The sequence below is a fragment of the Juglans microcarpa x Juglans regia genome, chromosome 7S, assembly GCF_004785595.1.
Source record: "Juglans microcarpa x Juglans regia isolate MS1-56 chromosome 7S, Jm3101_v1.0, whole genome shotgun sequence".
In the NCBI taxonomy this organism is placed as follows: domain Eukaryota; kingdom Viridiplantae; phylum Streptophyta; class Magnoliopsida; order Fagales; family Juglandaceae; genus Juglans; species Juglans microcarpa x Juglans regia.
Genome location: NC_054607.1, coordinates 469,335 through 481,359, shown reverse-complemented (window position 1 = coordinate 481,359; position 12,025 = coordinate 469,335). Strand labels below are relative to the sequence as shown.

At 35.4% G+C, this 12,025-nt stretch overlaps 1 protein-coding gene across 1 annotated transcript in view; it reads left to right on the top strand.

Annotated features, from left to right (window-relative positions):
• The first annotated feature begins 1,039 nt into the window (after window positions 1–1,039).
• Window positions 1,040–12,025, top strand: part of LOC121241205 (alpha-N-acetylglucosaminidase-like) — a 12,061-nt gene continuing 1,075 nt past the window's right edge. Inside the window, exons 1-17 of the mRNA XM_041138885.1 lie at window positions 1,040–1,270; window positions 1,681–1,754; window positions 2,199–2,410; window positions 2,729–2,850; window positions 3,754–3,839; window positions 5,189–5,283; window positions 5,666–5,747; window positions 6,012–6,118; window positions 6,814–6,844; window positions 7,672–7,789; window positions 8,163–8,213; window positions 8,369–8,478; window positions 8,651–8,753; window positions 9,015–9,113; window positions 9,490–9,600; window positions 10,705–10,868; window positions 11,737–11,974. Of these exons, the coding sequence (XP_040994819.1) occupies window positions 1,055–1,270; window positions 1,681–1,754; window positions 2,199–2,410; window positions 2,729–2,850; window positions 3,754–3,839; window positions 5,189–5,283; window positions 5,666–5,747; window positions 6,012–6,118; window positions 6,814–6,844; window positions 7,672–7,789; window positions 8,163–8,213; window positions 8,369–8,478; window positions 8,651–8,753; window positions 9,015–9,113; window positions 9,490–9,600; window positions 10,705–10,868; window positions 11,737–11,974 (2,019 nt within the window). The 5' untranslated portion in view covers window positions 1,040–1,054. The remainder of the gene's footprint in view (window positions 1,271–1,680; window positions 1,755–2,198; window positions 2,411–2,728; window positions 2,851–3,753; window positions 3,840–5,188; window positions 5,284–5,665; window positions 5,748–6,011; window positions 6,119–6,813; window positions 6,845–7,671; window positions 7,790–8,162; window positions 8,214–8,368; window positions 8,479–8,650; window positions 8,754–9,014; window positions 9,114–9,489; window positions 9,601–10,704; window positions 10,869–11,736; window positions 11,975–12,025) is intronic.

Genomic DNA, 12,025 nt, shown 5'->3' with positions numbered 1-12,025 from the left:
TTGCAAGTAAGTTTTACAAGTGAGAAATATTTTAACCATAGATAAATTACAAACTGACGTGACTTAATACGATATATCAGATTGTAAAGTTATATTTATTGTAAAATAGATCTAACGAATCGCACAAAGTCACGTCAGTTTATAAATTTATTTTTATGTAATATTTTATGTTTGTAGCATTTTTTTTACAAGTACGGACTACGGAGAGGACCCTGCCCCAAGTTGGGGGAGAGTTCGGCCTCATTTGTTTTCAGAAAATATCTCATCTTATCTAATCATTACAATTTTTTCAACTTTCAATACAAAATGAAATAAAAATTCAATTTTTTTAAATCTTAAAATAAAAATAATATTAAAAAATATATTTTAACAATACTTTATTCAATTTTTTAATTTTAATTTTAATTCATCTCATCTCATCTCATCTGCGAAAATAAACAATCTTTAATTCGTCGGATTAAAACTGACAGCCACGGCCGCCTCAATAAACAAAATGGGCATCGAGTTGCTTACATCGACTAACCAAACAACTGTACAACGTCGAAACTGAGCGTGAGCTAAATGGCTTCAAAAAGTATAGAACCTCGTTTACCTGTAAAGGAGAGGAATTTCCAAGACTTGTAGGGTCGAAATAGATAGCTCCTGTAACAGCCACACCTTTTCCTCAGTGAAATTGTCTCGCAAAGCTGTCACTGTGATGTGATCTATTGGGGAATTGTCGTTGCAGAAAGGAAACATCAAAAGAGTAGAGGCGTCTCGCTGGGAACTCCAAGTCGCCGTAAGTTGATCGAGCAGCCAAAAAACAAAAAAACTGTTGCAGAAAATACAAACTCTTCGATAATTTCCACGTTTTTATTTTTGACAAGTTATGGATATCGAAGAAAGAGTAATGCATTGCCATGGTCAACGATCCCAGTTATCTTCATAGCCTACATGGACATGGATTTTCAAAGCAATTAATACCACATGCTGCATGGGCTGTACGCACGAGCAACATCAGCAATTTCCACGTTGATTGTTGATTTCTTCAATTCAACAGCAACTTAACAAAACCATGCCTAGCTTCAACTCCCTGTTTCTCATCTTGATTCTCACGGTGGCACTGCTGCCAATAGCTTTGGCAGAACCAGGAGAAACTATACAGGCTTTGCTCAAACGTTTGGACTCAAAGCGGCCATCCCCTTCGGTTCAAGAAGCCGCGGCTAAAGCTGTTCTCAAGAGATTGCTTCCTGGCTATGTGTCCAGCTTCGAGTTCAAGATCGTCTCCAAGGTATTGTCATTTTTCGACCTTATTATTGGTTGAAATGGCCTTCTGCATTTCCTCTTTCGTTTCTTTTGCATGCACCATACCGCTCTGTGGACAGGGAGTGGATATTAAGTTTTTCCTAGTCCAACAAGAAATTGGTCAAATAAATCGTTCATTTGTGTAATCGGCCAGTTGGGAGGGTTTTTATCTCCAACTCTTCTAGTTTATATGCCAATGTCTTTTAGTCTTTAGAAGCAGCAGTGACTAGGTCTCCATGAGACTGCTTTATGTTCTGATCCGTGACCGTCCATAAGTTTGTACCCGGCAAATTATCATTATAGCTTTATTCGACGCTTGTGTCCATTTGGATTGTATTTATGTATCTGATCTCTTCTTAGAATGATTTTGCTGACAGTTTCAATTTCAAATATCAGGATGTTTGTGGTGAAAAAAGCTGCTTTTTGATAAGCAACTACAGCCCCTTAAGCAAGAATGGGACCGAGATAGTGTACGTTGCTTTTGTTTATTGCCAAAGAATGTACTTGCACGGTTTTTTTCTTTTACAGTTATAGATCTAAGTACAATTTCTTAACATGATCACCAAGATATATTGGTTTATAATATTTGTTTGTATTCTATTAAGGATTTTATATGTCCATATGCGGAGATTTTCCTCGTGAACAATGTTATGGCTAATTTTTATCTGCTTACATTTAAGAATTGAGCCAGTGAGTAATTGAATCGGTTCTAGTCAAGAAACCTCTGAATTTGGACTTGGTAACATTGTAACCCAATCCAATTCCTTTCCTGTACAGAGAAAAGTTTCTATGGTTGGATTTATGTGGGTTTCAGGCCACCCCCTAAAAAAAAACGAAAGAGAAAAATAACAAAGCTAAAAAGAGAACAGAAAATGTTTATTTGTGTGCTTTTAAACTTTGTGTTTCTCTTTCAGGGTTAAAGGAACCACGGCAATTGAAATTGCATCTGGCCTCTATTGGTACTTAAAGTATTGGTGTGGTGCTCATGTTTCGTGGGACAAGACTGGTGGCATTCAGATAGCTTCAATCTCCAAGCCAGGATCACTGCCTCTTTTAGAAGATGAGGGAGTGACGATTCAGCGACCCATTCCATGGAACTATTACCAAAATGTTGTTACATCTAGTTGTGAGTCATGAATCTTTATTCAAGTATTCAATTATACCAAATCGTCGTAACTAAATCTAGTTCTGCAGCTCTAAGTGATTGGAAGGAAAAACAAAACCATAAAGTAGATGAGAATTAGTTACATATTGAAGAAAGTCATCATATTTGCATTTCAAAGAGACGAGAGAGAGAGACAGAGACAGAAAGAGAGAGGAAAAAGGATCCGCTAGTGACTATTTTTGTCTTGGCAGATGTGAATATTTTTACCTTGGCTAATGTATGTTGTAGTGGAAACCCTAGGTAATTTACCCCTTACTTCGTTTTTTTTTTTTTTGGCAGATTCCTACGTTTGGTGGGATTGGAAAAGATGGGAGAAAGAGATAGATTGGATGGCTCTTCATGGTGTTAACCTGCCTTTAGCATTCACAGGACAAGAAGCCATTTGGCAGAAGGTTTTCATGGTAAACAATTAAAAACATTATCTTATATCTCCATAATTTGTTGCATGCCACATTATGTCTCTCCCCGAGTAGCAAATTATATCTGGATTCTTAAGAGTATACGGTATTGAATTATGATGTAATGTAAAAAGTGGCCTGTTGATACCTACATTAACCAACACTAGTGATACATAGAGCTCAAACTTATGTATTGTAAGCTACAATTGAATAATGAAGTGGAAAGGGGGTTCAATAACCAATGAAAACAGTACCATTATGAGATGTTATAAGAATTACCTCTTAAGACTTTTATCTTTTGGAAAATTGTGTAGGTTGCATTTGTAGGAAGAGAGTTCCTTGGATGAATCCTTGGTGGCATTTTTTTCATGAAGGATATAAAACAAAAACATTAAGAAGCATGTTTTCGTGTGGAAAAAGTATCTATGTGATGAAAGCATGAACCTGACATGCAAGCACAAAGTGTGCAGAACTTTTTTTCTGATAGAAAGCTGCACTTTCGACCTTGTAGTTATGATTATATTCTCCTTTGCTTTTATGATGTGGAGAATCAGCACCCTATATTTTATTTTTAATATTGTAGAACGTGCCATATGGATAAGCCTCGAATATGTTGACAAACTGAGAACCATTCATGAATAGAACCCCGTATGCTTTCTTATTCTATATGCTCCAGAGACTTGTAGGTCTGGTATTGTCTTCTCTTTGAGATTTCAAGATGTAGAGGTACTCAGGTAGTGTCTACAGTCTATGCCTGTAAATGATGGATTATCAAGTAAAACCACAGTCCTTCACTTTTTTTTAATATCATCAGTTTCTGTATTTGCAGGGATTTAATAGTTCCAAATATTTATTTAGACATTTATTTCTGATTTCAACCATTTGACTAGTAATTCTTTATTGTAGGATTTTAATATTAGCAAGGAAGATTTGAACGGTTTCTTTGGTGGACCTGCTTTCCTTGCTTGGGCTCGCCTGGGAAATTTACATGGGTGGGTTACGTGGTACATATTGTACATCTCACAATATTTCCTTTTACACATTCAAACCATGGGGGAAGGGAGATGTTGGGTTAACAATCCTGCCTTACATTTTCAGCATTTATATCAAGCATATTGATACCCTCTTCCAGATTTATGCTTATGGGAAAATATTTGGTACATTTAAGAGTTAGGATTATTATGCATTAAAATATAAAATATAAAATTGTGTATTTGTGTGATTTAATCATCTCTTGAGGATCTCTGAAATATCTAGATGAAACGTGAGGAAAATTGTGGGAGAGTTGTAGCTGGGATTGGAATTGCATTGTTATGTCGTAAATACTGCTGGTATCATAACCTTATCTCCATTCAAATCTCGAGTACAGTTCCTCTGACTAGACTTCAACCCATTTTCATGGTACTCTTCTACAGATGGCTCTGAAACTCCTACAAGAGGAATGATTAGTTTAGCAGTCAAAGTTGTACCAGATCATACAATGGAGCCAAGAGGAAATGAATATTCAAATTTGATTTAATTAAATAAGTTACTTGATAAAAATCTTAGGTGCTGTAATTAATTTGAAAGTGAAAGAAATAATTTGTAGATCCATTTTAATTGCCATTCTGAATGGGAAATATATTGCTCTGTGATGAATGCACTGTGGGGTTGGTATTGTAAATTTCTATGTTTTGGTATTTTTTCCATTTGGGTGCCATTTATAAGCATCCGCATTTCTTTTATCATTGAAGGTTTGGCAGTAGGACTGCCAACTGGCAAGTGAGAGTCAGTTGCTTCTTATCGTGTGACTTGTGCAGAGTCAGCTGCATCACTATCGGACTCTATTTGACAGATATATGGGTGGGCTACTTGCGGAAGAAATGAGCAGTGTTTTATAGCCAATATTTTTTGAGTTTTATATGTTGCAGCATCAGGTTTTGTACGAGCAATTACTGATAAAAAAAAAGAAAAAAAAATTGTACTAGCAATCAGCAGTGTTTGATTGCAATGATGTTTCTGAAGTCACAGTGCAAGCAAAGAATTCCAATGTGGAAGAATAAGAAAAATGCCATATATGAAGTGTTGATGATGATTTTAAAATTCTTCCTTTTCTTTTCTTGGTAATGAAATTAATTAAGAAACTAAAAATGATGATTGTTATTATTAGTTGTATTATTGTATGATAAACAATGTTATGACCTGGTGTATCGTAAGATTATGCATGTAGCAGGAGAATTTGATATGTTGTGTCCGCAATGTTCATATTAAGATCTTTTGCTAGAGAACCTGCACTTTTTGCTGCTTAATTTCTTTATAATCTGCTTTTAGATTACAGAACCTAACACTTCTTTAATCCCAGGTGGGGTGGGCCTTTATCTCAAAATTGGTTGGATCAGCAATTAGCTCTACAGAAACAGATACTATCTCGGATGCTAGAACTAGGGATGACTCCAGGTATTGTTAAGATCAATAATCCTATCCTATTCAACTTATGCTTGACCAAGGAATCCATTGAGATATAGAAAGGTAAAGCAATTTGGGTAAACTACATTTTGCACCTTTAATTACTTTCGTTTTTCCAAATTGCAACATAAACTACCAAAACTGGCAATTTGCACCCTCCATTACCAAATTTTGGCAACATCTTGGTTAAGATCTAACCTTTATGATAAATGAAACAGTTTATGATAAACACATGGCACATACTAACAGTCAGATCTTGTTAGAGGCTATAAATTGCCAGTTTTGGTAGTTTACGGTGCAAAATTGAAACATGATGTTATTCAAGGGTGCAAAATATAATTTGGGCATTAAATATAATGCATCCTCGTTTCAGTGCTGCCATCATTCTCGGGGAACATTCCAGCAACTTTGAAGAACATATTTCCTTCAGCAAACATAACTCGACTTGGGAACTGGTAGTTCATGTTTGTTGCTCTTTCATATTAGAACTCACACTATCATGTCATAACACTATCATGTCATATTATATGGGCTTCACATTCCATATCTTTGTATAAATTTGTATTGTACTTTGAATTCTGATTATCTCATTTACTTTGTATGTAATAGCACGAATTGATGCCTTTTTGGTTGTCTCCAGCTGATTTGGAGTTTGTCTTTTTTAGTGTGAAACAGTTTTACTATTCTGTATGTTGAGGTTTTCCATTTCTTGTCCTTAGGGCCTCTGTTGATGCAGATCCACGTTGGTGCTGCACTTACCTTCTTGATCCCTCTGATCCTTTATTTGTTGAGATTGGAGAGGCTTTCATTAGGCGACAAGTTGAAGGTGCATCTTCTATCTATTGATTGTTTGCTTGGAGTAGCACTATTCTTCCCAACATAGTGTTGACAAAGTTTTCCATGCTTTTCTATATCATTTGGCTATTTGATTTTAGAAGTTGATTTTAGTCTTGTAGTGCTGCAGTGGAAAATTTTGAGTATGGGTAGGGGCGTGCCAAATGGTTAGGAGGATGTATATTAATGCCTTACATGATGCCTATACACGGGATAACACAAATTTTGGCCACTGCAGATCTCTCGAATCCCTCCATAATCTATAAATGCATGTGTTTTGCTTCTTTATGATCACATGGCTATAGTATGCTATAGGTGGGGGCTTGGTCTTCCCCCTTCCATTTCCTTTTCCTCGCATGCGCATCTGTGTGTGGAAATATCTGTTCAATTCTCCTCTCTTTTTTTCCCCTCTTCCCTCATGGCAAGTCCTTTTCTCCCTTAAACATCTTTGATATTTTTCATCTTACATTATTGTTTTTTTTGGCTTAGAAGATGCATGGACTAATGTTGCGTTAAAAGTTTTATCGAAAATCCAATGGAGGAAAATTTTCTTCTCTACAGCTTCCTTTGTCTTGGAACTTATGTCAATTGTCAAGATTTAGGGGGACAATCTATTATGTATCAAATTTAGCTACCTCTCCTTTCTGATTTAATTGCATGTTCCTTTTTTGTATTCATTTATTACAGAATATGGAGATGTGACGGACATCTACAACTGGTAATTTCCTCTCTCACTAGCATTTTAGTAGAATGTTGCTTCACATGTTCAGGTACATAGTTGTACATGATTTCTGTAAGTTAACCCTATTCCATTAAGTCGATCCTCTTTTTCTTTTTCTTATTTTATTCTTCTCTTTTAAGATGATATTTTTTCTGATTTTTACTACATTTGTTCCCAATAATAAGTTAGGTATCTTTAGCATTATCACTTGTTACTGAACTACGTCAGAAGTGCAAACCTAGAACTAGTGAATATATTTTATGACCAAACTTACCATTGTTAAAGAGAAATATAACCATTTTGTCATAAGCTTGTTCAAGCATAAGAAATTCAATCTGGTATTAGCAAGTTGTTCTGATTGTCATCATTTCGAGCCAAAGCTCAGGCATTTTTGCTATAGTGCTTCTAAATGTGCATACCCGTCTTAGGTTTCCAATTGACAAGAGATAGAGCATACTTTGGTTCTGTTAAAAAATACAACTTTTCATATGCATATGCTTTTAGTGGAACTTGAACCATTTAAGTCCATTCTATATTTAGTTCACTCAACTCTATATTAACTCGCGAGAAAGTTATTAACAGCTTTGGCTCCAAAGTTATCTTTGATTTGCTTCTGCTACAGTTATTCAACTGTCTCCCTACTAATGCTTCATCAACCAGTTTAATTATAGCTGTTTTTCCTCATTTATTTTCCTAAATACATGGGAAAATATCATCCTGCTAGCATATTAATTAGTAAATTTTTCTTTCCCCTTCCTTTTTTGCTTTGTTAGCATACTTGCCAATGCAGGTCACTGAAGTACATGTTACAATGTTTAATGCAGTGATACATTCAACGAAAATACCCCACCTACAAATGACCCAGCATATATATCATCGCTTGGAGCTTCTGTGTACGAAGCAATGTCCAAAGGTGACAAAGATGCTGTGTGGTTAATGCAAGTAAGCTCCTCAAGCTACCAAAACTCGCAAACCCAAACAAATGGCTTATTAGCAGTCTTTGTTGTAATAAGTTACATGATTATCTTCAAATAGTTGCTGTTATGTTCAGTCATTTACTCGGTTAACATTCAATCTTGAAAGGACCTTCATATTTTTACTTATCTTGCAAGTATAAATGACCGTGATAATGATGAGGACATTGTTTGCCTATCATGCTCTCTGCACAGAATTGCTTCATTAAATAATCTTCCGTGCTAAAGTGTTAGAGAGAAAAATTGGTTTGTGCTTTTTTATGTTCTATTATACCCGAAATTCTTGTCAAAAAAGAACTATACATGAAATACTTCAGGTTGACAGGCCTATAAATGTGCAGGGTTGGCTCTTCTATGCAGACTCTGTGTTTTGGAAGCCACCTCAAATGAAGGTATATGCATGTATAAATGATGAATTAAAATGTAAAACAGTTTGTTTTTCCAAGTTGTGATAAAGATGTTTCTGTTTCCACCCAAATGTTCATTGTTCTTTGTTTTTCTTTTCGTCAATTTTGATGATTCACTTTCAACTTTCCAATATCTGCAGGCACTTTTACATTCAGTTCCATTTGGGAAAATGATTGTACTTGATCTATTTGCTGATGTCAAACCAATATGGAAATATTCATCTCAGTTTTATGATACTCCTTATGTCTGGTTAGTATCTCCTTATCCTGATTGTTGTTATTTGAGTCTCGAAGGAGATGTTTAAGCTTCAAGACGTCTCTATGATAATGAGTGCATTACAGTCCGTTCTTTATTTCTCTGAAGTGAGATTTCAATTCTATAGAAAATTGTATACTGCTTGATCAACTTTAATGGGTATCAGGTGTATGCTGCATAACTTCGGTGGAAATCTGGAAATGTATGGCAACTTGGATGTGATCTCTTCAGGTCCAGTCGATGCTCGCATTACTAAAAATTCAACCATGGTATGTGTATTGTGTCAAAATTCAACCTTGGTATGTCTCAAATGTCGTAAGTGCATATTCTACTTGTAAGCCTAAACTGCAGGACATGTTTCGTTACCCTAGATTTTCTAACATTATGACATATTTGGAAGAGTAATCCAATTGTGTTTATATTTACATGAGATTATCTGACTGATACTACTATCTTCTTGATTACACTCTGCACTTATATCTACATTCAGGCCATTCGATGTGGTTTATGAGATTATCTGACTGATATAGGTTGGTGTTGGCATGTGCATGGAAGGAATAGAGCACAATCCCGTGGTTTATGAGTTGATGTCTGAAATGGCATTTCGCAGTGAAAAAGTTCAAGTTCTGGTAATTTTATCTTTTTAACTGCTATTTGATACTTGTTATTTTGGTCGAAACTATCCGGGAGTTGAAGCATATAAAGGGACAGAAACTCCTTAAACACACAAATATGTGCCGTCTTCAAAATCTTAAACAAAAAACTTACTTTTTGTAATACTTGGACGTCAAAATAATTTTGAAAAAGAACCAACTAGAAGAACCAAAAAATTGGGTTCAAGTACTCTAAAGACTTGGTGCGAAACAAAAAATTACACTCGCACGTGGACATCAAAATGTTCATGCTATATTTGAGATGAGAACAAAAGTAATTTTCTGAAGATTGCTAGTGATTACTTGTAATTTCATGATGAATGGTTTGGATTTGATTTTGTCACTATTATAGGATTGGTTGAAGTCCTATTCCCACAGACGCTATGGTAAAGCAGTTCATGAAGTTGAGGCAGCTTGGGAAATTCTTTATCACACAATTTATAATTGTACAGATGGAATACAAGTATGTTTCTTACCAGATACATATGTCACCATGATTTATTTTCTTCCAAAATAATTTGAAAAAGGAACCTACGGTTTACCTACCAGAAAGGGAAACATATTACAGTGTCTTAGAGAATTGTTTTCTTAACACCAGGTCTGCATTTTGATAAGTTCGGCGTGACATAATTTACTTACGTTGCTTGTTTGATGTAACTAAACTCTCTTGGTTGTTTTATTAATCCCTTGTAATCAAGTATCTCGTTTTCATCTCTCTAGAGCTTTTGGCTAGAAGTTTAGTCGGGCCATGGTGATGGTTGATTAACAAGCCTTTTTCTGGAAAAGGGGTCATCATTCTGTAATAATTTTCTGTAGCATATGGTTGATTAGTTAATAAAAATTAGGAAGTGGTCACTCTTGTACATGTGACCTCGGCTCTTTAAAAAAAAAATGGTTGATTAGTTTGATGAGCATCATCATTCCTCCCGTCGTTTTATTTGTGTTGTAGTATTTTGTGGATTTTCTTTTAAATGGTCTCCCTTGATATGTCCTCTTTTAGTAGAGTTTTTCTTTCCTGCCAAGCGATGAGCACCAGGATATGCACAGCAAACAAAACAATAGAGCACAGGAGAAGGAAAAGAAAAAGAAAAAGTAAAGAACACCAGGATATAAAAGCTACCTTATGTGATGGTCATTGCCAAGTTAATTTGATTTGCAATGATCCGGACTTTCACACCAAGAAAGCATTATTTCTAAAGAAATGATTTTAAAGTATTTTGGGAACTGTAAATAAAGCAGCAATAACATTCAGAAAGATTAACTTTGATATTGGTTTAGTTTTTACCTCTGACTTATTAGTTATTATAGTTATCTTTGTAACTTGTAAGTTGTTTATTGCTGTCGTGCTTATGGTGTGCATTTGAGAAACTCAAGCAATAAGAGCATTGCTAATGTTGCCACGTGGACTGACATTTGAAGTATTTTTTGTGTGATGAATTTTTTCTTCTGTAATTGAGATTTATTCCAACATTCAAATCAAATGTGGGTGTTGATGATAACTTTTTGGCTGTTGTAGTCAGGGCAGTATCTTGTCTAAGTACGTATATGACTTTTTAACTCATTGCAGGATCATAACACTGATTTCATAGTCAAATTTCCAGATTTGGATCCATCAAATACGAGTTCGGCTTTGCCTCAGGCACATTTATGGTATTCTACTCAGAAGGTGATCAATGCCTTACGCCTGTTCCTTAATGCTGGAAATAATCTTGCTGGAAGCATTACATATAGGTAAATGGAAGGGCTAATAATATACATTACAATAGTTTCTTCTTTTCTCTGGCATGATAACTATGGTCTAAAGCAAATTCTTCTGAATCCATCCTTCTGTCGCCATTCTCTAGATGGGATAACTTCTTTTTTCATTTCTTTTTTATATGCACCTAGATAGTATCTATAACCCAACATAATTGCTCAGTAAGTGGATGTGCTAGTTTGGGGAATAGCCAAAGATATTTGTTAGTCTGTCCAATTAGAAACCTAAGCAACCACTCGGCCAAAAAAAAAAAAAGAAACCTAAGCAACCACCAAAAATATATAAACAAACTTGAGGGCAACAAGGGAATAAAATGTAGTCTACCCTGCTCGATCACGAGGAGCCCAATCTAGGATCCTGAAAATATATAATTGAGGTCTTATCCTTCTGAAGCTATTCTTTTATAGCCCCCTTTAGGTGCTGGGTAATGCCATATGGTCTTCTATGTTCGAGTTTGAGTGAGCATGCCCAACGGTACACATCACCTCCTGTGCTCAAGTCAGGCCCCACTTGATTTCTATTAAGGTGCTTGTATCTTTCTTTGATCCATTTTTTAGTCTTCTGAAAATACCTATTATATGCAAAATCATGCAGGGTTTAACTTGGCTAGAACATATAATTACATGTTCATGTAAGAATCATCACTTGAACCATTGTATTTTACACAGCGACTGTTAAATCTCGGTGCTAGTTTGTATCCATAATAAAGGAGCAGTGGTAGATTATTCAACTTGATTCTAATGACTGACAGGAAACTCTTAACCTGGAAAGAAGAATGGACCATAAGAAAAAATAGAAGATGAAGTACAGAATACTTCCTAATTTTCCATGTCATTTTGACAGGTATGACTTGGTGGATTTAACACGGCAAGTACTGTCAAAGCTAGCAAACCAAGTATATTCAGACGCTGTAACTGCTTTTCAACAGAAGGATGCTAAAGCTTTAAATCTTCACACCCAAAAATTTATTCAGCTCATAAAGGATGTTGATGTACTTCTTGCTTCTGATGATAACTTTTTACTTGGAACCTGGCTCCAAAGTGCAAATATGCTTGCAAAGAATCATCATGAGTTGAGGCAGGTGAGGAAAGATACTTTTCATCATTGACATATTACATAGTTTGAGCATCTG